Below are 27,038 nucleotides of genomic sequence, written 5' to 3' on the forward strand. Positions count from 1 at the left end.
TAAAACGGATATAACAAAATGTGTTCAAGTTTTTATTTACCACATTATCTTTCAGTGCAAAAACAAATTCCAAACATTCACTAGCATTACTTGAAATCGCAATTCACCTCAAACACAAGGTTGAAGCAGTCCTTCAAACATCATGTTTTTATGAACATACAAATTGGCACTTTTCATTCAAGCTATTTTCAGGTAATGGGTACATTGCAGTAATGCCACTAGACAGCTTATTCCTGATAGAGGAGATGCTGCCCCCTGGTGGATTGTATGGTGTCACGAATTTGCTGTAGCATGGTCTCAGGCTGCAAAGTCAAAGTAGAATGATCCAGTCTCTTAAAATCTTCATTGCAGAGAAGGCATTCGATTATGTGAGCCACTCTTTGCAGGTCAAAGGCAGCATGGTAAGGTCCGAGAGTGGTGAGTGTCTCTGACAGATGTCGGGGGTAATCAGAGGGGTCTCCAGAGGAACAAGCATTGAGGAAAGCCATCCTGTTCTTGGCAACAATTTTGAGGAACGAGGCAAATTCTCCATAGTCGATACCAGAGCAGGCTTTCATGATTACCTGGAAAGAAACAAAATATTGACTCATTGAATTGCAAATATTCACATGAGCAGCAGGTTTTTTCTAAACCAGCCAAAGGCCACAGAATCCTTTCCCTGCAGTACCTGGCAGTGCTGATGCCAGGAGTCCATGGTGTTTCTCCACTCGTTTATCTCTTTTTGAACTGATGATAGCTCATTCTGAAGGAACTGCCACATGATGTCAATGTTGCAGCCGTTCAGCCAGTTATGATTAATTGAGATGGTATCCTCCTGCGAGACAATTAAGACAGTTACTTAATGCAGCATACTTTACAATACAAATAGAATTTTTGCAAAACTCACAAGGTTGTAAACTTGATGGTGCCAACCACTCGGCACAAAAATGATTTCTCCTGCCTCTTGAATAATTTCAAGAGGCTGACAGGCTTCCTCAAAGTGTGGAAAAAGGTCCTTGTCACGAAGTTCAGCTGATGTAATATCATAAGGGAGATTGCCATGAGTGTCTCGTAAAAATTCCTCCTGACCAGGGGGATACAGGAGCCATTTCTTTCTGCCACAGATGTTTGCAGACCAACTGTAGGAGCGGAACACATCAGCATGGAACGGGGTCCTGATGACAAGAAAGTCAGTCTGATTGTGTGGAAAACATACACTGGGCTCATATAAAAATATGGAATAAAATGAACAACATGAACAAAATGAATTTTGAAAACATTTTAAATGTTCCCACCATGAGCCTTTGGGTCCCATGTAGACAAAACGGTAGTCATCCACTTCAAGTGTATCCCAGTATTCATTAAGCCAGTCAGAAGAAAAGTAGACTGGTGTGGTGTAAACATTATGCTCCGGAAAGTCCCTAATGAGAGTAGATAATTAAAACACAGGTAGGTATTGTGCACATAAGTACGAAATACAGCTCAGTTTGATGGTAGGAATTCATACCTTGTCATATGCCAGTCTTTTAGATAAAGACATCCTTTTGGTGATGAGTGGCCATTCTGGATGTATTCCTTCCAGTATTGTATAAATTCTTTAAAAGGCATTACTTGTTTGGGGTTTGCATTGTACTCCTTTGCATTGCAGTTTGCAACAGGAACGGCAGTCTCATCTGTGATGACAAACACAATATCTACATTACATCACACAGTTTATGGCAGCAGATACACAATAGTATGGTGGCTCTGAAAGGCAAGACACACACACACACACACACACACACACACACACACACACACACACACACACACACACACACACACACACACACACACAAATAGAAAACAAAAAAGCAACATGATAACAAAAAAGAAGCTGCAAACACAAAAGACAAAATGCAAAAACAAAAAGAATACACATAAAATGAGGAAGTGCAGGTAAAACACTGGAAAAAGCAGGTACCTATCAGTCTCCAGAAGGAGATGCTGTGTTCTTGAGTGAATTTCCCACATAGGATAAGCACTCCCACAAACTTAGTCTCTAGTTTCAATTTGCATTATACACATGATGCAATACTGGATATGCTGTCAACATTGTAGCAAGTTGAAGGTATATTTTAAAGAAAAAGGGCTGCTAAATGTCAGAACTATTCTCTCTGGTACGTTTGTCCCATCATTAACCAGCCCTGTCAGAGCTGATGCCTGCTTTTTCCGTGTCGTGTTTTGCACTTCAGGGCTACCATAAAGCAATGTGAAGTAAAGATAAATGTAGAAGTATCACGTTTAATTACCAAACTGTTGAAGCAGTTTCTGGAAATTGGGCTTTCCCTCTTCAGACACCCATTCTTTCCTGCACTTCCATTCCTCTGTAAACCTCTTTGAAAACATACACGGGTGGTTTGGGAGCAAGTACCTCTTGAAAAACTTGGAATAGCTAAGTTCCTTGTCGATATAGTCTAAAAAATGCGAGGACCAAAATTGTTCATACGACTGTCTTGTTATTTTTGCTAGGCTGCAGCAGTTGCGGTACGCCTCCCTGTCCATGATGGTAAACAAAACCTCGGCTAGCCAGTTAGCCAGATGAGCTGCATTGGACAGCACAATAAGGCTACCGAAACGCTAAAGGTAGGAGGGGTTTAACCTTACAAAACGCATGTCGTTTTACAGTTTCTATGGGTGTAAGCTTGATGAAGCTACAAAACGGGCATTTTGTTAAATCGTAACGTTGATTTTTCTATTCTGACAACAGGTCGCTGCAAATAACATCCCGACATGTAGGTTCATGATCGACGTGCATTCAAAATAATGTTTCTTTGTAATTATTATATATTATTTATTAAACATTACGCTGGATGTCATATGAGATAGCTTAAAAACCTTTCTGCGCGATAACAATAGTTGTTTCTCAAAATCCTGATCGTGTCAGCCTTCTCTTGCAGCAGAATTGTTCAGCCGGACAGTAAATACAGTAGCGCATGGATATGACGTCACTTCCGTAATAAACATCACTGAGACCTCGGTATAGAGAATTTGCTATAACGAAATGTTTTACCCCTAAATAAAGCTTTTCTAGTTTTCCTTTTGTACAGATGACTGTTATTTTCCGGTACGTTCATATATAAACGTCAGGAGCGGTAAATAACATTAATAATGACGCAGTCATAATGCGGTCGGCTGGAGAAAAAGGTCGCTCCTCACTGAGGCTGCTAGTGTAAACGCCTTGAAGAAGCTAATCTGCGACCTGCATCCCACATTCGGCTTTGAGAAAGTGCGTTTACTGTAAGGTAGTCTGTGATATTCTCTCTAATGTTAATTCAGCTTGTTTTTGGTACATGTGGAATATTGAAGGTTACTTGCCCTTCTTCCAGGTGTAAGAGTGAATGTCCTTCCATAATGAGCCGGGACACCTCCATCCACAGCTGGCCTGGATCCTACTACATCAACAGTGACAAACGATGGGAAAGTGGTACACTTTCCCTCACCAGGACCATGGTGCGCTTTGTGTCCTCTCAGAGTAAGGAGAGTCTGGCCAGCTTCCGCCTCTCTAGGATCGTGGAGATAAAGATGGAGTCATCGAGTTTCATCTTCAGCACCCTCACAGTGCTTGAAGAGGGCAATGTAAAACACTGGTTTGGCTCCCTCAAGCCCAACAGAGTGGTGGTTTATAATGTGTTGGAGCATTTCTGGAGAGAACGCCTTTTGTCCCCCAGCTCAGAGGCGAGAGGAGCTGAGAGTCAACCATCGAAGGGCCGAGAGCTTATCAGCCTGGTGGCAGGGGCCCAAAGAAGACTTGAGGATACAGGCAGAGTTCTAAGCCATCAGGGAGAGCAGTTTGACAGTATGATGCAGGGTTTGGAGAAGATTGACTCAGATCTGGGAGTGGCTGATAAGTAATTATCTAAATATTTGAAGTCTCAGATTTATTATTATGCTCTTCTTATTATATTTCACTAACATTAGCATTAGTGAAACAAATTTCAAACACTCATGTAACATTTCTTTGTGTTGCAGACTTTTGTCAGAGCTCGAGTCTCCTTCCTGGTGGCCTTTTGGTAAACTCCCCTGGAAAACTCAGCAAGAAGCAAAGGCTGAGGATGCAGCAAGAGCTGCGGCTGCGGCTGCTGCTGCATCTGGCAAAGGGTCTGGTCGAAATAAAGTGATTGCTAGCATCCCAGCTGTCGTGACAAAAGGAGGGAACTCAGACTTAAAACCTGGATGCTTGTTGGTGCTGGTGTCCTCACTGGAGGTGCGAGACACAAACTGCCAACTACTTCACCACTTTGAGCGAAATGAAGTGGATGAGATCAGAGTGCACAGCCCTTACGAGATCACTGTTAGGCAGAGATTTATTGGGAAGCCAGACATCTGCTACAGGTGCCTGTCTGCCAAGATGCCTGAAGCACTGTCAGTTTTAGAGATGCAGTACAAAAAGAAGATTGAGTTCACTGGTCAGTACGCTGCATTTAAGGCAACTCCAGTTTCATCTCCGTGTGACACCGAGGGGAAAAGCTGGAATGAAGGTAAGAAACAAATACCATAAAAAGTACTCCATGATCTCACTGTTTCCAAGTCTTATATAAATGTCACCACTAAGTGGCAGTGTAGGTTTATGTTTCCAGCTCTGTGTTATTGTTACAGACATGTAGCCAAATGTATAAACATTTCATCCACATGACTTTTTGGACATGGTCATTGGTGTTTCTCCCTGACTATGTTTTGATGAGTCACTTCACCCTGATTGCCTCAGTTGCTGCACTCTGAGTTTACCGTCTGGTTTCCGCATAAACAACATATGTACTCTGCACTTTTTCACCACCTCCACCCATGGAGTCAGGTTCGCTACCAGGGTGCCAAGACACAGAGCTCCCACTGGAGGTCCCAGCAGGAGATCTGTCCCAGTTGCAGGTGCATGTTCTCCAGCCGTCTGTCAGTCAGGCTGAGGCCCAGGAGCTTAAGCAGGTGAGAGCTGTGTGAAAAAATGACATGTACTATAGTGGCATTTATATTTCTGTACACACAGTAAATAACTCTATGATTTCAGTAACCCATGTTTTGCTAGTTCCATTCAAACCCATAATTCTCCATAATGATTTTCATTTTTTTACTGTATGTTTAAAAAGTTATTTAGTGAGACCACAAACCAAAGTCCATCCTGATTTTAAGAGAGGGAAAGAAATCTGTTCAGTCATTTGGTCAGACTTTACAATGTCTTTCCATTCAGAGGCACACAACATGAGAAATGTTACAGACATGGTCTGTGGTGGCAAAACCTACATGGTGACGTAAATCAAGCCTATGATTCAGACATTTTTTTCACTTGAGGTAGCTTAGATGGAGATATTTCATGTAAACAGCCACATAAGTATTTCACTTTTATCAGAAAGATTTTGGTTGAGACCTGATCTGATTTGGTCTGTGTCTTGCCTGAGATTTGTGGCTCTAACCACTTGACCTGTGATCTGCAGGCAGCCTGCTCACTCACCAGAGTGGTTGTGGTGGAGAAATGTGTAATTTTTGGGAAGAACATTTTCATTGAACTCATTTTTCATTAGAGTATGTTAGGATAAATATCACATACAGTTTTTACACTAATAAATGAATATAGGATTTTTTGAGATAGCACCACAGCTCTACTTAACTAATAATACACTAGCTTACTTTTTGTGCTGGTAAAAGAATTTTCACTGCTAAAATAATACCTGCAACCATTGCGACAATTCCTAGTTCGAATTATAACCTGACAAAGCAAATCGTTAAAATACAAAAGAAGCAGTCAGTGTATTTTCCTGATTCAGCTTTTTCTAAAAAAAAAAAAAAAAGAAAAGAAAAAAGATCCAAATAAGTGATATGTTTGACCGTTAAAAGGCTACACTTTATGGACAAAATCAGCAAAGAAAATTTAAGAGGAACCACAAATTCAGCACAGACCAAAAGTTCCTCACAGGAGCTTTAAAGATGCTGTGAGGAGGATCTGGCGTAATTGGACTTCTTTCCCCTCTTCTGGCTAGAGTCTCATGCACACTGTCATAAAGACGTATGTTTGTTTTGAAAAAAAAAAAATAAGGAGATTGAAACGAAACAAGTTTTCTTTGTTCAAGTCAATTTTTTACCAGACACAACACAAAGAGGCAAAGTATTGATCAGTTACATAGTGCTCAACCTGATTGGAAGCTACGAAGTAGCATTTTGTAATGACCTGATAATGTCATTTTAAAGTGTGGATTACAATCGGGCAAAAATCTAGAAGAGAGCTTTTCAAGATCACTAAGGGGCCGTTTACACAACAACAGTTTTTGGGTGAAACGCATAGGTATTGTTGCTTTTCAGCCTCGCGTTTACGCGGAAACGGCTTTTCAGCAACCTTAAACACAAACTTTTGATAACGGCTTCCAGAGTAGGATTTTTCTGAAACGCTGCCGACACCGTTGCCACTCCGCTTTGCACTTCACGCATACATCAGGACAACAGTACCGTTGTTGCAACTGTCGCGAACTACCGTGTTGTGCTTGTGCTGCTCAATCTGCTGAATCTGCTGACTGTCTTTCAACAAAATGTGTATCTGTTGATCCACTTTTAAACTTAGTATTCCCCAATACACCAGATGACCAGCTCAACTCTACTTTGGTGGAGATCTCCCAAAATCGGCTTCTGGACAAGACAGTTATGGCGCCGACTTTAGGCCTGGCATGCTTACTAAAGCGTCAGTCCCTCGGCGTTTCCGCAGATTTATTTCACTGAATTTTACTGTTTTCAGATGAAACGTTGTCGTGTAAAAGGGGCCTGAGAAACTCCTCACAGCCACAGAGAATAAGTGGAGAAAAACAATACATTATTTTCACTGTAGTTTGATGACTTGGAAAACTAAATTTGATAAAATATTATCTTGTCTGCCCATTTATTAACCTGGGAGAGGATTGTTAACGCCGGGTATGTAATAAAAAGCAGCGCTGGCTTGTCTCTGGTGTTCACAAATGGTACATTGTCTACAGCTGATACTGGTTAGGACTTCAAAGACTGCCAATTTGGACTTCATGCTACGCTTCTGTACACACCCTGCTCTTACTGTAATCCATGTCGAGATTAGATCTACAGCTGGCCGACTTGAACAGAGGGTCACTCAGTCTAATGTAATGCTGTAAGTGCTCCAACAAATATTCCCTGTTTGTGAGATCAGTTTTATATGCATAGTTGGAAATTCATATTCTAACCGCAGAAAACCAGCTCACTCATAAAAGTGATGAAGCATTACTGTCTGGTTTCAGGTTTGTATTTTTTATTAAATCACGACCCCGACATTACAGCAGTCTTGCACAGGACATTTAGCATTTAGCTCATATATTTTTCTAATAATTCTAGCCTGAATGTTTAATTTTGGGGGGTTTCTAAATGACTTAAGTCCTCAAACCATCTAATAAGCAGCAGCTAAAAATATTCAGGTTCTGTGTTTTTGTATGACACACCGAATCTCCTGTGAATGTGATCTGCAAGGTGTGATTCCATCATGTTCTCCTGCTTGAAATTGCAAAGTCAGAGACCTCAGTGAGTGAATACAGTCGTTCCACGGTGTATACTGACATACTATCTGTTTTCAAACTGCTGTCTGGAGCTGTTTCTGTGCTCAGTGACATAATGTCAGTGGGTGTGTGAGTGTGTGTGAGAGCATGTGTTGCATAGCATAATATTAGTTTAGAAACCATGGTGGTAGAGACTGGAGGAGTGTTTATTAGGTTTTACTTGGCACATCACTGTGTATTTAAGTTGTTCCATCGCGCATAATATACACAGCTCTTTAAATCCACTGAGAGACGAAAACAAAGAGTATGATATGATCCTATCAGATAAGCAAAGTCATCTCTGTGAATATCTTCTTATGTTCCATATTCTGCACAGCATGAAATTTTAGTAAAAAAGACCATGTGATTTGCTTTTGAAGCATCATTGCTAGTGTGGTATTGTGAAGTTTCTGTCTCAGGCTGTTTTCTTTGAGGCCGAAAAAAAGGAAGGAAAAATCTGAATTTAACGAAAAATTCACTCCCATCCACACTTCCTACTCTGCTTCATTAAGACTCTCACTTTCTAACTCACTGACCCTGTCATAACACCTGTCCACATATGCTTCACACGCTCCACCCTCAACCATTTTCTCCTTTAGGTTTCACTTTTTAATCTTCTTTTATTTGTGTCCTGCTCCTCAGTTGTGCACACTCACCAGGGGCTGCTGTGTAATTGATTAAACAAACGAGTGAGTGTGTTTGCAGATGCTGATGCAGCTGAAGAATCTCGCCCTGGAGGCAGAAACCGAGCTGGAACGACAGGATGAAGTCCTGGACGTGCTGACGAGCTCCACCGACCGGGCCACCATGCACATAGAGAAGCACACCTGCCGCATGAAGAGACTGCTGTAGCTCTGACTGACAGAGAGGACACATGAGGTCATCGTGGCCTTCCTCAGAGAAGCACAGTAAGCTCACTGGTCGTCCTCAAGGGACTGGCTGTTTGGCGCAATGTGAGAACACAAGGACACAGCAGGGACAGTGAAATGATCTAAATGGATTTCTGTTGTTACAGTGGATGTTATAATCGCCTAATCACATGGGTTTGAGTTGCAGTGGTTTCTGGGAAGTGGTGTCTCTACAGTAATAAGCACCTGATTGGTACAGAGGAGAATAACTCACATGGCCCTTGGGTCTTTGTTTTGTAGGGAGGGTTGCACTTTGGTTCAGCTGATCAAAGCTGTCAGTCGGTAGTCAGAGACCCCTTTCTGTTGACTCTTTAGCGCCCTCTAGTAATTGGTTGGAGAAGGTTACACTCAATATGAATTAAAGCAGATTACAAAAGTTGCAGAAAACAAGGCTAACAACAATTGCGGACGGAATGAATTCAATATATGATTAAAAAACATCTATTTATTCGCAGTGCACAAACTTTAAAACAAACTGCATGCTGTGTCTATAGCCATTATTTCTAAAGGGGACTAATAAAATGTCTGCCGGTGAGAGACGGTTTGATCAACTTGTACGTTTTCATCACAGACTGTAATGATCCCGATTGAAATCTTTCTTCCCTCTCACAAATATTTATACCCAGACAACTCCTCTCCCTCAAATCTTCAGAGCAATCTGTCTTCTCTACACAGTTTCCCTGTAGTTTCATGTTGCATGTCCCATATACTGCTTTGTGTTGCATCGATGAAAATATTCCATCAGTATGAACACATAGAAAACGTCTGTCAATGTGCATCTAAAGTGTGGGACTCAAAACTGTAAAGAAAGAAATAAAGAAAGGAGATTTTTGAAGAACAGTCCCTCCTAAGGACCACATTAACTGTATATGCCATGCTTAAGATGGATCCTATTTAAAAACTATCATCTGTAAATGGCTGACATGGATATTTTATTTCTGTGATTTTAATGTGGTCTGTTCTCACTGTAAACTTACATTTTACTGTATGTTGGACTTGAAAATATCTCTACCATGTTTTAAAACAAATAAAATCATCAAAACACTTTAAAGTATGAGTATTGAAAATAACCCTTTGGGAAGTCATCATTACGGAAGTCTATGGAGGAACATAATTTGCACTAAAAGTCTGGAATAACCATAGATCAATAAATATGTTTTGATTTTTTTCCACTCTAACGAACAGATAATAAATATGAGGCAAATAATAGTAGCAGTAGTACCACCAGACCTGTGCAAGTCATGTATTGCTCAGCTTGCATACAACTTTTCCATAATTTTCTGAGGTTAAACCAAGGACCAACATCAGATTTAGCAAAAATAAAGCCTATGCGGAAGTGCGAAAAGTTGCTGTTCATCAGGAATCTGCTTGAGGCTGACTGCAGAAAGCACGTATACACCAAGCCAAAAAAAAAAAAAAACTACTTTCACTGCATTAAAAATACCTGCTTAAAGCCTGGTTAAAAAAATAACAAATTTGTCCAATCAATGAGAGACACGACCCAGGTCATGTGACTGGCAGGCGCTCTATAGCAGTTAAAAAGGAAGCTCAAAGCCAGCTTCATATCCAACATGGCCGCTAACGGCCGTCTTCATATTTTTGCATCAGGAACAGAAGTAGCGGACTACATCCATGCTTTATACAGTCTATGGTTTAAACCATAGACTGTATAATGATAAATGGAGGTAGTCTCTATGATGTAACCTGTCTGTTTCTGAAACAAACTTTTGAAGCAAATTTCCAAGGAGCCGTATTGGAAATGAGGCCGGCTTTGAGCCTCCTCACTAACACCTACTCCATCTACGGCTCACAATACTGGATACTTTCACCTGTGTCATCAGTAGCTGTTGACTGAAGTTGCAGCTCCAGCTAGTGGAGGATGGCTGCATTACATCTTACTCACAACATGTTTACGTTTTTTTTACCTACAGTAATTCAAGCGTTAATAATAATAATTATAATGATAATAATAATAATAATGTATCTGAGTAGTAATGCTGATGTTGGTTATGGCAACAACCATCTTCAAACAGCACACTCAAATGTATCACCTTTACATTTGTGCTTATAAAACAACATAAGTCACACATAATGAAGCAAATTTGTTTTAACTGGTTTTAAAGAATTTGGAAGGAGGAAAACAAGCCTCTTTATTTCCTAACTGAAAGTCAACAGCTGTCAAACAGATTTTTCTCCTATTTTGACGAATTGTACCAGAGAATAACAAATTATACAAAAACTGATATTAATGACTGTTGTACCCACCATTTGCATGCTGTTTTGTGGGTAAAACTCATTTTTACCCCTTCCATCATTAAATTCTGTTTGCTTTAAATCTGTTGGAATCAGCTGACCGGCCATGACAGGCTGCTTTCACTAAAAGAGGAGAGTATGAAAGTCAACAGTGAAGTAGATTTGATTTGGCAAGTGTGTAAGTGATCAATTATGAATCAGGAAGACTCCCTAAACTAAAGACTGACAGCCTCACTCAACAGTTCACATGAACTTATAACTTCTATTAAGCAAACCCACCGTGGCAGACAGGAGACTGAAAGCACATGATAACAGTGAAGAGACGCCTAACGATGGCATTAGGAAAAGTTCCTCCTGCCTGGTGGAACGTGTTTTCACTGTGGACTGATTATTTTGGTTGATTTGAGTGATAAACAGAGAGATTCTGGAAGTCCCAAACTCCAGAAGCACAACCACATGGTTATGTGAATTCCAACCCTTAAAAAAGGGTTAGGGAAACAGAGCGCACACTGGCGTGGTTTTCGAAGCAGCCTTGCAATACGAGGAAGTGGTGGCGGTCTCGTCTGACCACAGATACATGAGATCCGGCTTTGCCTTCCAAACGGATGGTATGGAGACACGAGGGATTTTGCTGGCCTTGACTTCCAAGTCTGTTTACTCGATAGTTCTGCGGCAAGCGCTCTCATTGAAGGAGCGTGTCAACTTTGATGGCCAATCAATCAACGTTTGCTGGGAAAAAGCAGCCAGAGTTTGTGGGCTACGAGGGCACTTTGCTCCAAAATACAGAGCCATGTGACTGCAGAACAAATAGACTGCAGTCATCATCCACAGGAGTGTGTTTTTCAATGTCCGTTGGTTGTATTTTAGCAGAATCAAAGCACTTTTCAACTGTTACTTGTTTTATTTGGCAATGTTTTAATAATTTTGCAATTATCATTATTTTCTTAATGTATTTTAGCAATCTGTCATCACTTCCACTAATATATTCATGAGTAATTGTTGATGTTGAGCAGACTTAGAATATATTGAGAAAATATAAGGGAAATTTCACCTCTAATGCACTATTAGGACTGCATGTGTCTCAGTGTAATGGGCTGATTTTTGACTCACGTCCTGGCCGGCCTCTTACTATTGCAGGTGTTGCTGGGTTTCCTTTTGCTGAGGGAGTTTCTGGTTTCAGGAAATAAGGCCTGTTGGTTAATGTTAGAGCTGGGAGAAAACGTTCTTGGAAAGAAGGTTCATGATTCCAGCTAGGGGGTGTATATGTAGTCTGCAGCAGAAAGTGATATGACACAACATATCAAGATCATTTTCTTGTCTTCTGTCTGTCAGCATGGCCAACTTTTCTCTCTCCTGTTTGAAACAGAAAACAAGCAAAAGAGGATTTTTATTGTCTAAATTGAATGATTCAGATCCCTCTTCACTGTCCCCAAGCCATGAGAGTGCTCCACGTGGCTGTTAATACGGTACTTTCCCAGATGCTGAGCTGCATGATGATATCATTTGCTCTTGCACTTATTGTTATGTTTTCTTTGGTCTATGGAGCGCACTTTGGTTTTTCTGGCTTTTGTTTCACAAACTTTTCTCATTTCTGTGCAACAGAGTTAACAGCTCAGTTGCCAAACCAAACTTGGCTGTGGTTTTATACAGTAGTATCAGTCTCAAATCAACTCCAGGTGAAATCCCACATCGCAACCTACCTGAAAGTCTGCTAAAGTTATTCACACTAGGTTAATTCAGCTTCTTTCCTCCTGCACAGGTTCAGAGAAATACTGAGAAATACTGATTCTTATCACACTGTGAATGAACTGACTTCCTTTTAATGACTTCTAATAGAAACATGACTTCATAAGCGTTTAAGTTGAAATAACAAATACTGATCACTGTGTGTCATAAGCAGTATTTCAGTCACATAAAACATTCTGTAATAATATGAAACATTTATTGTAGTAGCCAAACATTGTTTGTATTTGTTGCCAAGCCTCCAACTCCATCACTCATCGGTCTGTATCCTGCATGTCAAAACTTGAGAATGTATTGGATAATATCTTAACCTTCTGGCTGGAGTCTGCAGGGGGTACTGGTGCAGGAAAGTGGGGGAGCAGGACAGAGGCAGAGACAAGTGGTTACTGTTAGATGATGAATGTCAAGTGTAAAATCAGTGCAGCTGCTTGAACCAGCGCTCAGGCCTTTAGATTCATATGATGCCAAATGTCTGATCTGTCTTCAAAGGTACTCCTCCTTTTGTGTTAAGCTTTTTTAAAAGCTCATCATCATAGTTATTCCATCAGATATCTGCTATCCTCTATTAAACAGCAAGTGTTATTGTTTTTTGTTACCTTAAAATAAATCACAAATTAATCAAACATTTTTTCCTCTAAATTCCTTGAATGATTTATTAATTATAAATTATCACTGCAGCAATACAAAACAATTACGGAAACTGTCCAGAAGGTTCTCCAGATGAACCATGCTCGGACAATGAACTGATCCCATAACATGGAAAACTGAAGCCCAATGAGCGATGACAAATGAGCGTATTAGAACGTAGCATGACTTGGTGACGCTAACACAATAAAGAGCATTGGTCAGTTGATTTGCACATCACTCAAAGGTCATTACCTGGATTATTTAAAGGCCCCATATTATGCAAAAATCAATTTATTAAGTCTTTTAGTGAAATTTGTGGGTCTTTGGCTTTCCTTCCAGCCCCCAAAATGTGATATTAGAGCTGTTTGGATTTTGGGGATTTGCGGACGTCAGCGATTCCCTTTTTTGACCAATCAGAAGCAAGTCTGACCTGATTGGTCCACAGGAGCAGATACCCCTGAACCCCCTCCCCGCCCACTACCCTCCCCGAGAAATCTCTCCAGCAGCAGGGAGGAGAATGCCAAAGTTGAAGGGCCATCACTGCTCTGTTTTTGGCTGTAAACAGCAACATAGTTCTATGCACAAGCTTCCTATCTCAGAAGAAGACAAGACTAAGTGGCTAGAGTTTGTTTATCAAGGAAATATGCCAGCTGCGCTCAGTAAAACTGTGCATGTGTGTGCTGGTCACTTCACGGCCGACTGCTTTTCCAACTTTGGACAGTATAACAGAGGGCTAGCGAATAGACTGGTCCTGAATCCAGGTGCATCACCAACCATCCGCCAACAAACCTCGGACCCTGGAAATGTGAGTATTTTCCCTCTGTCTCTGTGTTAGCTTCAGGATGCTAACTTTGGCTGCGGTTAGCCTGTTGTTTTAGCCTGTATTGTTACAGTAAATGAGCTTTGCTGTTTTCTAAACAATGTGCACTCGGAGCTTGTGGTGCCGCTCTCAGTGACGCTGAAAAGCAGGGCGGTATCAGCAGTAGCTCATTTACATATGATGACCACGCCCACTAAATCAGAGCGTTCTGAACAGAGGGGCTATGAGAGCCTGGAAACAATGCTGCTGTGCTTGATTTACTGGCTTTTTGGACCAAAATATGTTACTACCATTTCATGGAAACATCAATGATCCATATTAAACTGCAGAAAAGGAGCACAATATGGGACTTTTAAATTTATACAAATAATCTCAGACCATAAAGTAATCGTCTGTAGCCTCAGATAGATGAAAAGGAGGTCAATGTGATGGATAGTATGAGACGGAGATTCCAGGAAAATAAGGACTCTACATCAGCCATGTTCTGGCTTCAGGTGCCATTCGAGACTTAATGAAATCCAGTGGTAACATAGCTCAAATCAACAACTACTGTAAAAACTGTGGTAACTTTTCATCAGGACCTTGAAGCTGAAGTTGTTATTCAAAAAATACATTTATTCATCCATTTCTGACCAGAGAAGATGGTAATTGCTGTTACTGCTGCATCACGTGACTGGCATTAAATGGAATTTAAGTTAACATGAATTTTGTTAACTTTGACAGTCCAATTAATGTGTTTTCATGTAGGAGAAGGGAAAATCAATTTCATAATGGCCTCAAGAAAAATAAGCAGTGTTGTGATTTATTCGGACAGTGGTTATGACTACCCTATGGACTTGTGAAATCTGGGCTGATGATAAAACAATTCCTTTTTTTTTCTTCTTCTTTTTGCTGGATCACAGGTCATATATTTAAACAAAACAAGCTTCTGTTCTGCAGCTAATGTAGAATTTAAAGTGCACTAAAGACCTGTTACAATTACCAGCAACTTAAAGTGCAATGCAGGTGTTGGTTTTGTCCTCTTCCAAACACTCTCTGACCCTCTGTATAAGGTGAATAAGACGCTCCAGTGCTGCACCTTTGGCCCATGTGAGGACTCCTGGTTTCTGTATTCTTTAAAGCCTCATCTACACAGCTCCACAAACAGGTTGTCAGGCCACAAGCCAGCTCACACTGCATCGGAGCTTTAACAAGCGGGCCCCCCAGAAATCTACAGACGGTCTGTTTTTAGTGGCTCTTGCTGCAAATGGAAACACTTAGCCCCCACAATAAATTACCCACCCAACTGATGCCACACTGCACAGACCCCCAGACTATAGATTTATGTTTTTACAGTAAATCCTCTTGGAATCTGCTGGGTTATGGTGACTTTTGGTCACATGAGCTTACAGGAGGAGTGGAACAAAATGAATCACGCGAAGGTTGTTGCACCAGCGTTCAGCCTGCAGGGCCGGCAGTTTGATTAAAGCTAAGGATGTGCCCCCCTTCACCTCACTGGGGTTGACTTTAGGGTCATCTGGGGATAAAAATAGACTTTCCTGGTTCCTTATTTTGTCTCTGAAAAGTAAATAACCATTAGTGCAGCGGGGCAGTGATCTCAAGGGCAACACTAGTGTTCAGTCTGAACTATTGTTTATGCTGTAGCTGGATGATTAAAAGAGACAGCAGGGTACAGCCGGGCCTGCTGTTGCACACAGCATCCTGGTACAAACAGTAATGATGGTGCTGCTGTAAACACAGAAGTTAAGATCACACTTGACTCAAACTTATGTGTCCAACGTCGAGCAGTGTGAGGGAACATGACCAGCATGCAGGACCCTCACCGAGACTGCCCATGAAATAATCCTCATTATCATTCCAGCAAACTAATGTGGTCGACCACCTCGTGATGTCATCACAGCTGACCAAATAGATTGTTGTTGAAATATTGCCCCGCTGTTATAGCTACGTTGTGACAGCGTTACAAGCATAACAAACACAGCTGAATGTGGGGTTTACATTTCAGCAGGATGACGGCGCACGCAGCGTCTGGGTGTGACCCGGGGAAAAGGAGTCGACAAGCCTCGTCTGGATCGCTGCCAGCATGGTGAGAAAGAGTGTGAACAGTGGGACCTGAGAAATTAGTGGATTCACTTATGAAAATGCATGAATGGGTAGAGCTGGTTGTGTATTTGCACTAACACGGGGCAGAGAGGATGTTGGAAAAACGTGTGAAGAGTGGTGCCAGGATGTTAGATGGAGCCTGTGATGAGGGTGTGGGCCATCGAGTGCAGGTCGGGATTGTTATGACGTGTTCTTTGAAGAACTTCCAAAAGGAAGCCGCAAGTCTAATACCATGGGCTGGGTTGTATTGAAGTCAATGGAACCACTAACGGAAAGAGTAATTGTAACCATCTTTGGCCTTAGAGCGGGTTTAATCAACCAAAAAAAGTGCAGCCAATGAAATGCTTGTGGTGGAGTGATTCTTCTTTAATACAACTAAAAACTAATGAGCCTTAAAAATGTCTTTTTTTCTTTCCCTCTTTTTTAATTATTTCACTTTGAGGTAAATTTTGAACAGGGAATAAAAACAACTGTCCTGGTTAAACCTATACACAGTCACGTGAATGAGCTCGGTCTTTTTCTTATTTCCATAACTGCAAAGAATTTTTGGACAACACCTATTTTGTGGAAACTCCTTCCGCAATCCCAAAAGGTTGTCCACGCAACCTCAGGGGAGCAGCCAGCGACCATGTAATCTGAGAAGATTGAAAGAGAGAAAGAGAGAAAGAGGGATCCCAGCCTGGTGAGCTATTGAGAAGGTGAAACAAAGATTACCAGATGTTTACCCAGCCCAGCAGCCACATGTGAGCTGGTTTTCTGAACTCATGTGCAAGATGTGAGAGTGGCAGACAGAAGGAGCGTGAACATTTGACCCCGTGTCCATTACAGGTACCAAAAAAATAAAAACCTCTGAGGCCCATTGACCATGGAGCCAACGCAAAACAATGACGTGTTACTCTGTTTGGTTTCCCTCGAAAAGGAAATCTAGTGTTCCTCAGGATATCACTCAAGAATCCCCCTTTTTCACTGATGGAAACCATGGAGCCGTCAAAATACAGCTCAGCTGCCTGGTTTCAATTAAAGCATTGAATATCAAAGACAATCACTCCCATTTTAATGTGCATTTTTTATGTGCTCCTGGTTTATTTTGACGGAAAAATTGTGGGTGGAGCACTTGCTAATTGGTATGGAAAGCTTGCACCTGTGGTTGACCGATGTTTTGAGAGTCAGAAACATTGAATATTTGTGTTCTCGTCTTGTGAAAAAGGAGCTCGACTTTGTCCAAAAAAGCAATTCCAGACTGGATCTGAGGTGTAAGATTGTCTGGAATAAAATCGTAAAACAATGACTGGAAGTATTTTGAGCTCTAGACTTCATACTAGGATATAATTTGTCATTCATCTTGAGCATTTAAGAAGTATTTAACATGAGTTATCGGCTTTCAAACCCTGTCTCTTTGATTCCAGCCACTTAAAAGCTCAGCTAAAGGTCATATATCTGGTTGAACACCGTGCACTTTGATTAAACCACTCCTTGTCAGTTTTGAGTGTTGAAATAATGATGTAATTGTGTAAACAAAATACATCAACCTCTTGACACATACAGTGTTAAGTCATAGCACGAATGGAAGGAAGTTTGTAGGATATGCATGGACTCTGAAATGATGCAACATACATCATGTCATACACACCCTGTGTAATAACTTGGTTCATTTGCTGCAGCAGGATATTAGTCTTTGTGAATGAATTTGTGCTTGTAACAACTTCCCAGATGTTCTTTTTGTCGGGAGTTGAAGTGTATTTTATTATACTACATTCAGAAATAAATGGAGCCAGTGTTGTAACTTTGTTTGGCATTGATTGGTTGGCAGTATGGAGTTGCTGCATCCTTTTCTGGCACAGGTATTTTATCTCATCTCCTGGCTGTCAGTCTTTGCTGTTATGATACTTCATGCATAAGCACTAAGAGAAAAGATAGGAATCTGTTTTGAAACCCTGGAAATTAATTGCTTCCTAACCTGACTCTAAAACAGATCAAACATAGAAGCTTAGAAACAGACCTCAGATAAAAATCCTGAAGAGCTTTTGTTTTGGTAGCTGGTCTAATGAGCCAATCAGTTTCCCAGCTGTGTGTATGTAGACATGCATGGCTTGATCTTGAGACATTCTGTGCTAATGACAGGAGTAACCAGGATCTTAGAGGGATTATACAACTTATCTTGGGGGAAAAACAATGACAGCACACTTAGAGTGCTTTCACACCTGGCACATTGGAAGAAATGGTTCCAAGGGGCGTTTCCCTCATTGGCTTGGACCTTTTGGACCACAGCTCTGTGACGCTATACAAAATAAGCAAACTTAGGAAAAACAATATCAGCTTTCTCCCTATCAAAACTTATAATGGTTGGTTTTGCACTCAGGTGTAGTGGTTAGCATAAAAATAGAGATAAGCTAACTTTACACACCATCTCCATCCAGGTGCTAGGCTTGGGAACCACAGGTCTTAATGTTTGGTTTAATGACTAGCTGAGCTTTGAAAATGTTGTCCTGCTGGTCTAACCAAAGGAATTTATCCCTCTCATCATTACAACTATTTTTTTCCCAAGCTGGGCCCTGTTCTACAAAGCACGTTCAGCCTAGCGAGATAGCCTTGTAGCTACCTCGCTGAACTGAGCGTGGTAGCCGGCAGTCTCGCTACACGGTTTGACGACGCTGGTTATCAACCTCTTAAGTGGATCCAGCTAGGCAATGAGCGAGTGCACGCATATAAGGCGGAGCCCGCTGCATCTGACCAATCGCGAACATGGAGCAGTCTGGAGCGTCAGAGCAGGCCGGAGAGAGAAGGACCGCATACTTCACACAGGAGGAGCAGGAGGTGATCATGAGGAAGTATGACGAGGTGAAACATGTAATTAACGTTAAAAGCAGCACCGTCGGCGCTGCTAAAGCACGGAAGGAGTGCAGGCAGAAAATTGCTGACAGTCTAAATGCGTAAGTGGAGTGCAAAAAAACTTTTGTGCCATTATCATCCTGAAATAGCACTGTTGACATGCACTTTCACTGTCATGTACTACCAACCCCTCCCTGGAAAACCGGTATCTTTCATAAAGGTGGTCATCTGAAAAAGAGAGTGGGTCGGTGCGGTCCTTGAAAACTTTCGCACGCCGGAGTGCTCCTCGGACAATGCGAGCTCCGATGTCCACAGGATCCTCTGAAACGGACAAGCCATTTTTTCGTGAGGGCTCATTGGTCAGTGGGCGGGGTTTTTATAGTCCGCGAGTTCAATCTGGAACCTAACCTGCCCCGGTGCAGGTTAGCCGTTCAGCGTACGTTGCCATGGAGACTCGCCTCGCTGAGGAGTGATCCCGTGTCGTCGAACAGGGAATCCGGAACCTATCCTCAAAGCTACCTCTCCAGGCAGTAATCCTGCTTCGTAGAACAGGGCCCTGGTCTCATACTTAAACAAAATTTCTTGGCTTTTGGCGCACAAGTGTGTAAACTTTGTTTGATGTGCGTGATCAGTGTCCACTACAGCCAAAATACACCACATAAGTCTCTGGTCTGTTGCTGCTTTATCATAGCATTAGACCTGATAGGTTTCTATTCAAGTCAATGTGTCAATTCGCACGAGCTCTACTCTGTCGTGTTCCAGCTGCATCCCAGCTCCAGCAGGTTGGAGCTTTCAGAGAACATGAAGTCAACATGCTACAAAGTGGAGATGGAACGGACACGATTCTGGTGTACTCCTTGCGTCTTATGATGAATATGCTAACCTGCCATTTGACCACCTCACTTCTTCAAGGCAATCCATGACTTAACTTGTTGGTAGGTTACTTGGCTAAGACTAGTTATCCCCTGTGAGGATGTTTAGGTCCATCAGGGCATGAAGAACAAAAAAAATTTATCTAACAAGCTACAGGTGTGACATAACTCTGAAAAATAAACAATAAGATATTTTTCTCACCTGCCTCTGAGGGCTTCTGTAGATATTCAGCTGCCACTAGAGGGAAAACAGAAAGTTATGTCAGTTTCTGTTCCTCTTCTTTACAAATGTCTGTTGACTATAAAGAAAAGCACATTAAATACACATTGCATTGACTTCATCTGTGTTATTCTCCTGCTGGTGTACGTGTGGGGTGGATCTATCGCCACATTCCTTCCATTCTGGTGGAAGAGAGGTGGAATCACCGGGTCTAAATATACAACAAAGTGCGTCACTCTCCGTCCTCCTCTCCTCCTCTGTGGTTTTTAAGACTACAGGGACAACTGTGAGTTACTGTGAGTTACTGTGGAGTTCTGTAATTAGTGGGGAGCTTTAATCTCCAAATTAGAGGGCTAACTCATTAAATATTGCTTAAGTCTGCAAACAGGGACACATATAATGAGGATTTCCTGTTTAATAAAACAGCTGGCTGACATTTAGTTCATGCTGTGCTCTAAGTGCCATAATGTTATTACAAGCATTTACCTAAGCGGACCAGTAAGAAAACAGTTACTGCAGCTGTAGTTATAGAATTGTTGAATTTTTGTGTTATCATCATCTAAAATAATAAATGGCACTAAATTTAACACAACTTTAGATTGCTTCTCATGTGTACAATCTACTTTTTCCCCACCAATCAGCATAGAAAACACTCACTAATACGGTTGCAAATACCTTCCCGGGACTGCAAAAAAATATTACTGTGTCATATCTAAAAATAAGTGTGGTGACATAATGGAATTGCATATTGAATAAACTTAAATAATTTAAGTGCAGCACTTTGATTTAAAATCTGATGCCTTATAGACCAATCTACAGTAGATGTCATCAAAAATGTGCATTTTGGCAACGGAAGCAGCGTTTGGCTCCATTCCAGACCACAGACTGTATAAAACATGGACTTAGTCCCCCCGACATCTGTTTCTGAAACAGAAAATGAAGCACATCGACTATAGTGGCCATATTGGTAGTCGCAAGGGCTTCGCATACAACTATAGGGTGCCTCTCGGTCACGTGACCTCAGCCGTGCCTCTGTTTGGGCAAGCTAGCAATCTTAATATCCTTTGAACGTCTGAGTTAGAAAAAAATTCACCTCCCATACAGAGTGTGCTGATAGTAAAGTTAGCGACTCAAACAGGCGACGTTTTTACAACCAGGCTGTAAATAGGTTAATTTCTGCTTTGACAATGGCTTTTTTTGGCTTGGTGTGTATGCGACATCCTCAAACGGACACTAAGAAAACAGCAGATTTTAGCACTTCTGCATTATCTCATATTCTTAGGTCAGAGGTTGCTGTTTGATTCAGACAAGTTAGCGTTCTTTAAACACTAAGTTAAAGCTGTAAGCAGCATAAAAATGTCAGATTGTTTTGTGGTCAGTTGTTAGAAACGATACTTAACCATGGAGTCAACTTCTATCAAGTTCTTATTATTACAGAGGTACCGGTGTTTTAGAGTTAAAAGTGACCATGCAAACTGGCGACTCTCAGCGGAATGTGTCATTAATGGTCGGCTGAGAGTCACCATTGAACAGGGCCACAATTTACACTGAAACACCAGCAACTTCTGCAGCTGTGTTATTGAATGTGTCTTCTTTTTCCAACCTAAGGTAGCAAAGTTTGACCACAAAGAAATAATTTCAACTGCTGATGTTCTAACCTCAGTTTTTACTTTATGTATTTAATGAAAAGTTGGTTTTGGGCTTTGGTTACAGCATGGACTCACTATGGAGGATTTTGTCAAGCAGAATGGCCTGTAGGGAAAAAAAGTGGAATATTTGATTGTTTTATTCATTATTCAATCTGCCTTGATTATTTGTGTAATTTTCTTAAGAAGCAGCAGATGGTAAAACAGGATTTAAAGTTCAGTTTGCTAACATTGCATTACAGTCAACATACTGTATGTAATACAGTGTGCATTATTTCATTCTTATGAAACTCCAGAGAGAGAAAGACTGGACTTTTGGTGGGTCACTTACGTGCTCACACCCATTGTTGTCAAGTTCCTTAACTTGATTTATAGTGGTGTAACGTTTCTCTCGGTGTTAGACTTTGGATTTATTACTTCAGTTCTCACAACTCATTTTCCAGAGAGATTTTGACGGACCTTTGAGAGGATGAGTCAAATTTGTGTTGGTCAGGAAGATAGTTGTGAAGCAGAGAGGGCCATCAGGGTCTGCAATCGTTGGAGCAGAGAGACACACCACTCAATGACGACATGAGAACATCACGCTGAGGTGATACCAAAACCAACCACCTAATCGGAATTACATCATGACTCCACGACAAGTGGGCCAACAAAGATGTCACAGCTTTGCGCAAGTAGTAAATTGGACCCAAAGAATGTCTTGTCGACTCGCACGATATCTGGACTGTCCTGGACCACTTTACGATAATATTTCTCTTCATGGCTATAGACCCAGATTAACCTCTTTGGCTTTTGCTTCAGTTTCATATGCCCACTGCGAGGTTTTATTACACAAAGAAAGAATTCCAGGTGTCGAGTCAAGTTATTAAATCTCTTCATTTTGCAAATTCATATGCTATTATTTTGGTATGGTTTTTATGTGAGCACACCTGCTCTCAATACATTCTCTCTGAGGTCCGTGGGGAGGTAATAACCACCATCGATTACGTGAATTCATGGGACACATCCTGCATTTTTACAGTCCATTGAAAAGGTACTGAGGAGCAGAGAAGCAGTAAATAAGTGTTCAACTATGACACCATGTCTGCTTTTATTATTCCCCCTCATATGTCAGTTCACACATTACACCCTAATAACAAGTCAATACTGTATGCTCATTGTCTTGCACTTCATTTGGAGTGGCTGCAGATTTGTATTTTTTCTTGAATCACAGCCAGGTACTCGAGGGATTCACTCTGCACAGCCCTTCCTCTGTAGACTGTTTGGGGGTGATCAAGTATCTTCTCTCTGGTTCAGCTCTCAAACTAAAACTACATCTGGGATTATTCCTCTACAGTGACCAAAATGTAATTCAAGACTTGCAACTGACTATTGGAGGTGACGACCTCTTGTGATTTGGGCTTACGCTGCAGCTTACACAAGGCCACCACACCAGAGCCAGGGGGGACATGGGTTTTACAGGCCCACCCGCAAGGAGAGCACAAGTATTTCCTCTCCATAAATCAAAACGGACACGCTCTGTCTGGGGGCTCTCAATAGAAACAGAGCATGTACATTTTGAAAATGAAAAAGAGGCAGAAATTAACTTTTTTAAGAAAACTGCAATGAATGTGGTCTCACACAAGCACATACTGCACAAAAAGAATCTGCCTCTGCTTATTTTTACTGTATGTGAACAGTCTAGCCTGCTAGCTTATTAGCTTAACCCTAGAAAGCAAGGAACTCCTGAAATACTTGTTACAAGAGCAACTCTTGAAAGAGGACAACAAGGTAAACAGCAATTTCACATTCTCTACTTAGCGACTGTGCTAACAGTTTTCTTGTGTTTTTTGTTTTTAAGTTATTTTTTGAGCTTTCATGCCTTTAATCAGAGAAGATTGTACAGCGGCTAGAACAGGAAACAGAGTGAGAATGGGCAGCGACATGCAGGAAAGAGGACACAGACTGGATTCAAACCTGGGCGGTCCACGCAAGGGCAAACCTCATGGGGCGCAACATAGTCCACTCGGGATGTATCTGGATACTTAGCATGTTAGCTAACAAATACAGTTCGTGGAAAAAAGTAGTTTTCTTTTTTTTTTTCTTTTTTAACAAAAAAAAGCATGAATGAGAGAGATACAGTAGAACTCAAAGTGGCTGTTGCAATCAAAACAGTACAAAATGCTAATAAATAAATAAATAAATAAATGATAAATAAAAGTCAGCCCTATTCTGTAAAACTTCTTCTATCAGCTGTAGCCTTGTTCCGTCATGTCTGGTTATTCATTTCAGTTCCTTTCCATGTATTTTCCAGCACTGTGTCCGTCTGTGCTTTGACAAATCTTGTTTCCTCCTCTCATCACTGAAAACAATTACCACCATTTTCCCTGTAATGAGATTCTCTGCAGGGACCAGAGGTTATGGAGCACACATACAGACGAGTCATGACATGACTCACCCTCGGACTGCGTCTACAAATATGTTCTCAGGGAGATGAGTGCTTTTAGGATCCGAGACGTGGTGTCATTGACATCCAGCTCATATTGGGCAGTAATTACGCGTTTCCTTTGAGATATGGAAATTATTAAAATGTCTTTTAAATACTCCATTGCAGTGATGTGTCACAGAAGGTCCCTTAAGTGATTGCAAAGGAAAGAGAAGTTAAAAAATAATTCTCACTGCAGTTGTACCGTCTATGAGCCATTTACTGCAACTATCAAGGGCAAAATCAGTCACTTGTGTCCCCCCTGTACCAGTGAGTTGATGAAAAAATGTCAGTAGATAGCAGCCCATATTTTTCCAAAGAAAACCCACAGGAGAACGTCCTGGAACAATTCAGCCAAAGCGCCTGGCTGAGATTGTGCAGAGCTGTGCTTGTGGGTAATTGGTCAAGCAGTAGAGGAACGACCTTAAGTTTAGATTCAGGCAGTTAGGAGGCCTTGGAGACAGCCTTGATCCCCAAGCTGTCCCTCACAGGCTTAAACTCTGAGATTCTGCTTATTCTTCGCCATTGGGGAAGAAGTGTGCATAGATATTATAATGCCTGTGCTATGACAGCACAAGGCCCGGTGTGATATAAGAGCTGCAGTAACTCATTTATTAACGAAGAACTCACTGAACAGTAGTGGAAAACGTTTTTCTTCTCTCAACCTGTGCAGAATACACTCACTTTACTGACCTACCTTTATTTGTGTGAACACATTTTCAACTCTAGAAAAGGAGAAGAGCCATGTTCCCATTATCGATAAACTTCATCTGTGTTGAAATACAGTTTTCTCTGGATGATCATCAGAGTGAAGTCTTTATAGATCCAATCCCAACAGTTCTTCTGTGACTTTCACTGTAAAGGTTCAATAATTCACTGTAATTTTACAGTATCCTTACTAGGGATGAACAATATTATCGGCACAATATCAGTATCGGCTGATAAAAGCTTAAAAACACATTTATCGGTATCAGCAGATATGAAAATTTCTGCCGATAGTCACAGCCGATAATGTGCTATTCAGTTAGGATTTTTATTATTTTCCATCTGAAAAATAAGCTCCTTAAATAAAATGTAGCACCTCATTTATTTGCACTGCAGAGCTCTGTGTCTGTCACCAGGTTGTTACAGTAGCTCTAAAATAATCAAATGCAACTTGGTTATGTTTAAAAATGCATTGTACATTTACAGTTCATGTGATCTAAAGAAATTATTTTTCTGTATTTCAATACTGAATGTCTTGAGTTCGAAAAAACAATACATTTCTTATTTATGGTAAAATCAAATGATTTTTGTCTTGTTTTATGTGTGTTTCTTAAACAAATAAGACCGTCACAATAAGAGTAACATATAAATTCCAGTACAGGATAGACTTAGCTTTCTTTACAGTGAAAAAAACAAACTTGTGATTATCGGTATCAGTATCTGCCAAAAGGGGTTTCGATATATCGGCATATCGGATATTGGCAAAAATCCAATATCGTGCAGCCCTAATCCTTACAGTAAAAAATACAGTAATCAAATCAAATGCCTTCAAGCTTATGTTTATTGAACAGCTCCCATAATTAGCAGCACGTTTTCCAAAGTTTAATAAAAACCTACTGTAATAGAGCTGAATTAATTTTCTGTTTGGCTTTACATGACTGATTTTAAACACCATCTAGGGTTTCCATATTGTAGACAGGGAGAAATTCTGTGCAGAGAAGCATCAGAGCCAAAACGACACAGTTTTGTATGGGTTTCATATCAGCCGTAGGATTAAAAAAAAAGGCTGATACCGATATCCCCCAAAATGCCAAATATCGGCCCCGTTAATCAACCTGGCCGACAATCGGTCTATCCTTATAAGTTATTGGAATTGAATTCACTGTATATTGCTTTTTATATGTATAATTGCAGCATTTCACAGGCAGCAGTTTCACCAGTGGTCTACTGTATACTCTGACTGTAGAAATACAGTAATTTATTGTGATCTAAATGTGCCATAATTTGCGGCAGATGCTGTGTTTGAAGTATTTTACTTGTGGTATTCAAGACAATAATTTTTTTTATATTAAGTAAGACAGTATATGTTGTAGATCTGTTGGCTAGCTTGCACTGTGAAGACAGAAAGCTTCTGCTTCAACATCTGTGTGTGCTCCTGAACTGTGATGCGATATTTGCATAAAACCCAAATTTTCCCATGATCCTTAGCTATAAACTGTCAATTACTTTAATTGGGGACATTTTGCCATTGGGGCCATTAGCAAGTGTTAATATTCCCAGAATGCACTATTTGGAACGGTATTATACCTTTAAATCAGATTTACATCAGAGTCTTACGATACAAGAAGTCACAACAACAACTTCCGTCTGCTGGGTGACACCCGACAATTTCTTCCCAATCATTGCTTCATTTTCATCCACTTTATTTGTCGTCATTCAATAGGTGAAGCTCTAGTGAGATTGGCCCTCTTCTTGAACAATTTGATCCAACTTTGAAATAAAGTTTTTCAAAAACTGTACAGTAAACTCATTATAATAGATCCAATTGTCATTGTCTTCCTGTGATTAATCTGTAAAGTCAGACTACCTTGTTACAAATGGTTTTATTTGACCACAACACCAGATATAATAAGTCAAATTGCCTAAAAGTGAGAAATATAAATGTTTAACTATAATGTCTCTGAGTGCTCAAGTTTTAGTTAGATGGTTCAGAAGTTCAGAAGACAAAATTCTCACTGGGTGTGGAAGGTTTCACATAAGTGTTTAAAGTTTCTTGCAGACGATGTTTAAAACATCTCACGCTCAGAGAAATCTGGAAATACTGAATTTCTTATTACAAAAAATGTGAAGAAACCAGTTCCCACTCAGCAAAGCATTTTACAGAGGAATAACTTCCCCCTCATCCCCCTCATGCTCGATTCACTCGATATATTGCACCAGCGGTGACTGGAAGTGCAGGGAGCTCCCCATTGATCAGTAGTGGAACAGGATCCAGGTCCAGCCAGCTGGGGCTGCTAACTGGGGAAGCCGTGTTCT

General features: G+C 40.9%; 2 protein-coding genes and 1 long non-coding RNA gene across 5 annotated transcripts in view; 1 reads left to right on the plus strand and 2 right to left on the minus strand.

The window, feature by feature from the left end:
* Positions 1-27: 27 nt before the first annotated feature.
* jmjd4 (jumonji domain containing 4) lies at positions 28-2,930 on the minus strand. Its single transcript, XM_074687980.1, has 6 exons — positions 2,271-2,930; positions 1,487-1,652; positions 1,275-1,400; positions 887-1,154; positions 668-814; positions 28-563 (listed from the first exon to the last, which is right to left on the minus strand). The coding sequence occupies exons 1-6, from the start codon at positions 2,521-2,523 to the stop codon at positions 228-230; spliced, it is 1,296 nt and encodes a 431-aa protein (XP_074544081.1). The 5' UTR covers positions 2,524-2,930; the 3' UTR covers positions 28-227.
* A 38-nt stretch (positions 2,931-2,968) lies between these two features.
* snap47 (synaptosome associated protein 47) lies at positions 2,969-9,493 on the plus strand. Of its 3 annotated transcripts, none has more exons than XM_074687981.1 (5): positions 2,969-3,263; positions 3,348-3,869; positions 3,991-4,499; positions 4,814-4,938; positions 8,238-9,493. In XM_074687981.1, exons 2-5 carry the CDS (start codon positions 3,373-3,375, stop codon positions 8,382-8,384), a joined length of 1,278 nt encoding a protein of 425 aa, XP_074544082.1. In that variant the 5' UTR covers positions 2,969-3,263; positions 3,348-3,372; the 3' UTR covers positions 8,385-9,493. The 3 variants fall into 3 exon arrangements, with proteins under 3 accessions (XP_074544082.1, XP_074544083.1, XP_074544084.1); XM_074687982.1 differs by having other exon boundaries at positions 2,969-3,258; XM_074687983.1 differs by having other exon boundaries at positions 2,969-3,247.
* Positions 9,494-19,874: 10,381 nt separating this feature from the next.
* The window catches only part of LOC141803780 (uncharacterized), a 59,781-nt gene continuing 52,617 nt past the window's right edge, over positions 19,875-27,038 (minus strand). The window contains exon 3 of the long non-coding RNA XR_012599603.1: positions 19,875-19,925. This is a non-coding gene — a long non-coding RNA (uncharacterized LOC141803780). The remainder of the gene's footprint in view (positions 19,926-27,038) is intronic.

This window comes from Halichoeres trimaculatus, unplaced genomic scaffold, assembly GCF_033239565.1.
Source record: "Halichoeres trimaculatus isolate MK-OKI-2021-1 unplaced genomic scaffold, fHalTri1.1 fHalTri1_scaffold_15, whole genome shotgun sequence".
Taxonomy (NCBI): Eukaryota; Metazoa; Chordata; class Actinopteri; order Labriformes; family Labridae; genus Halichoeres; species Halichoeres trimaculatus.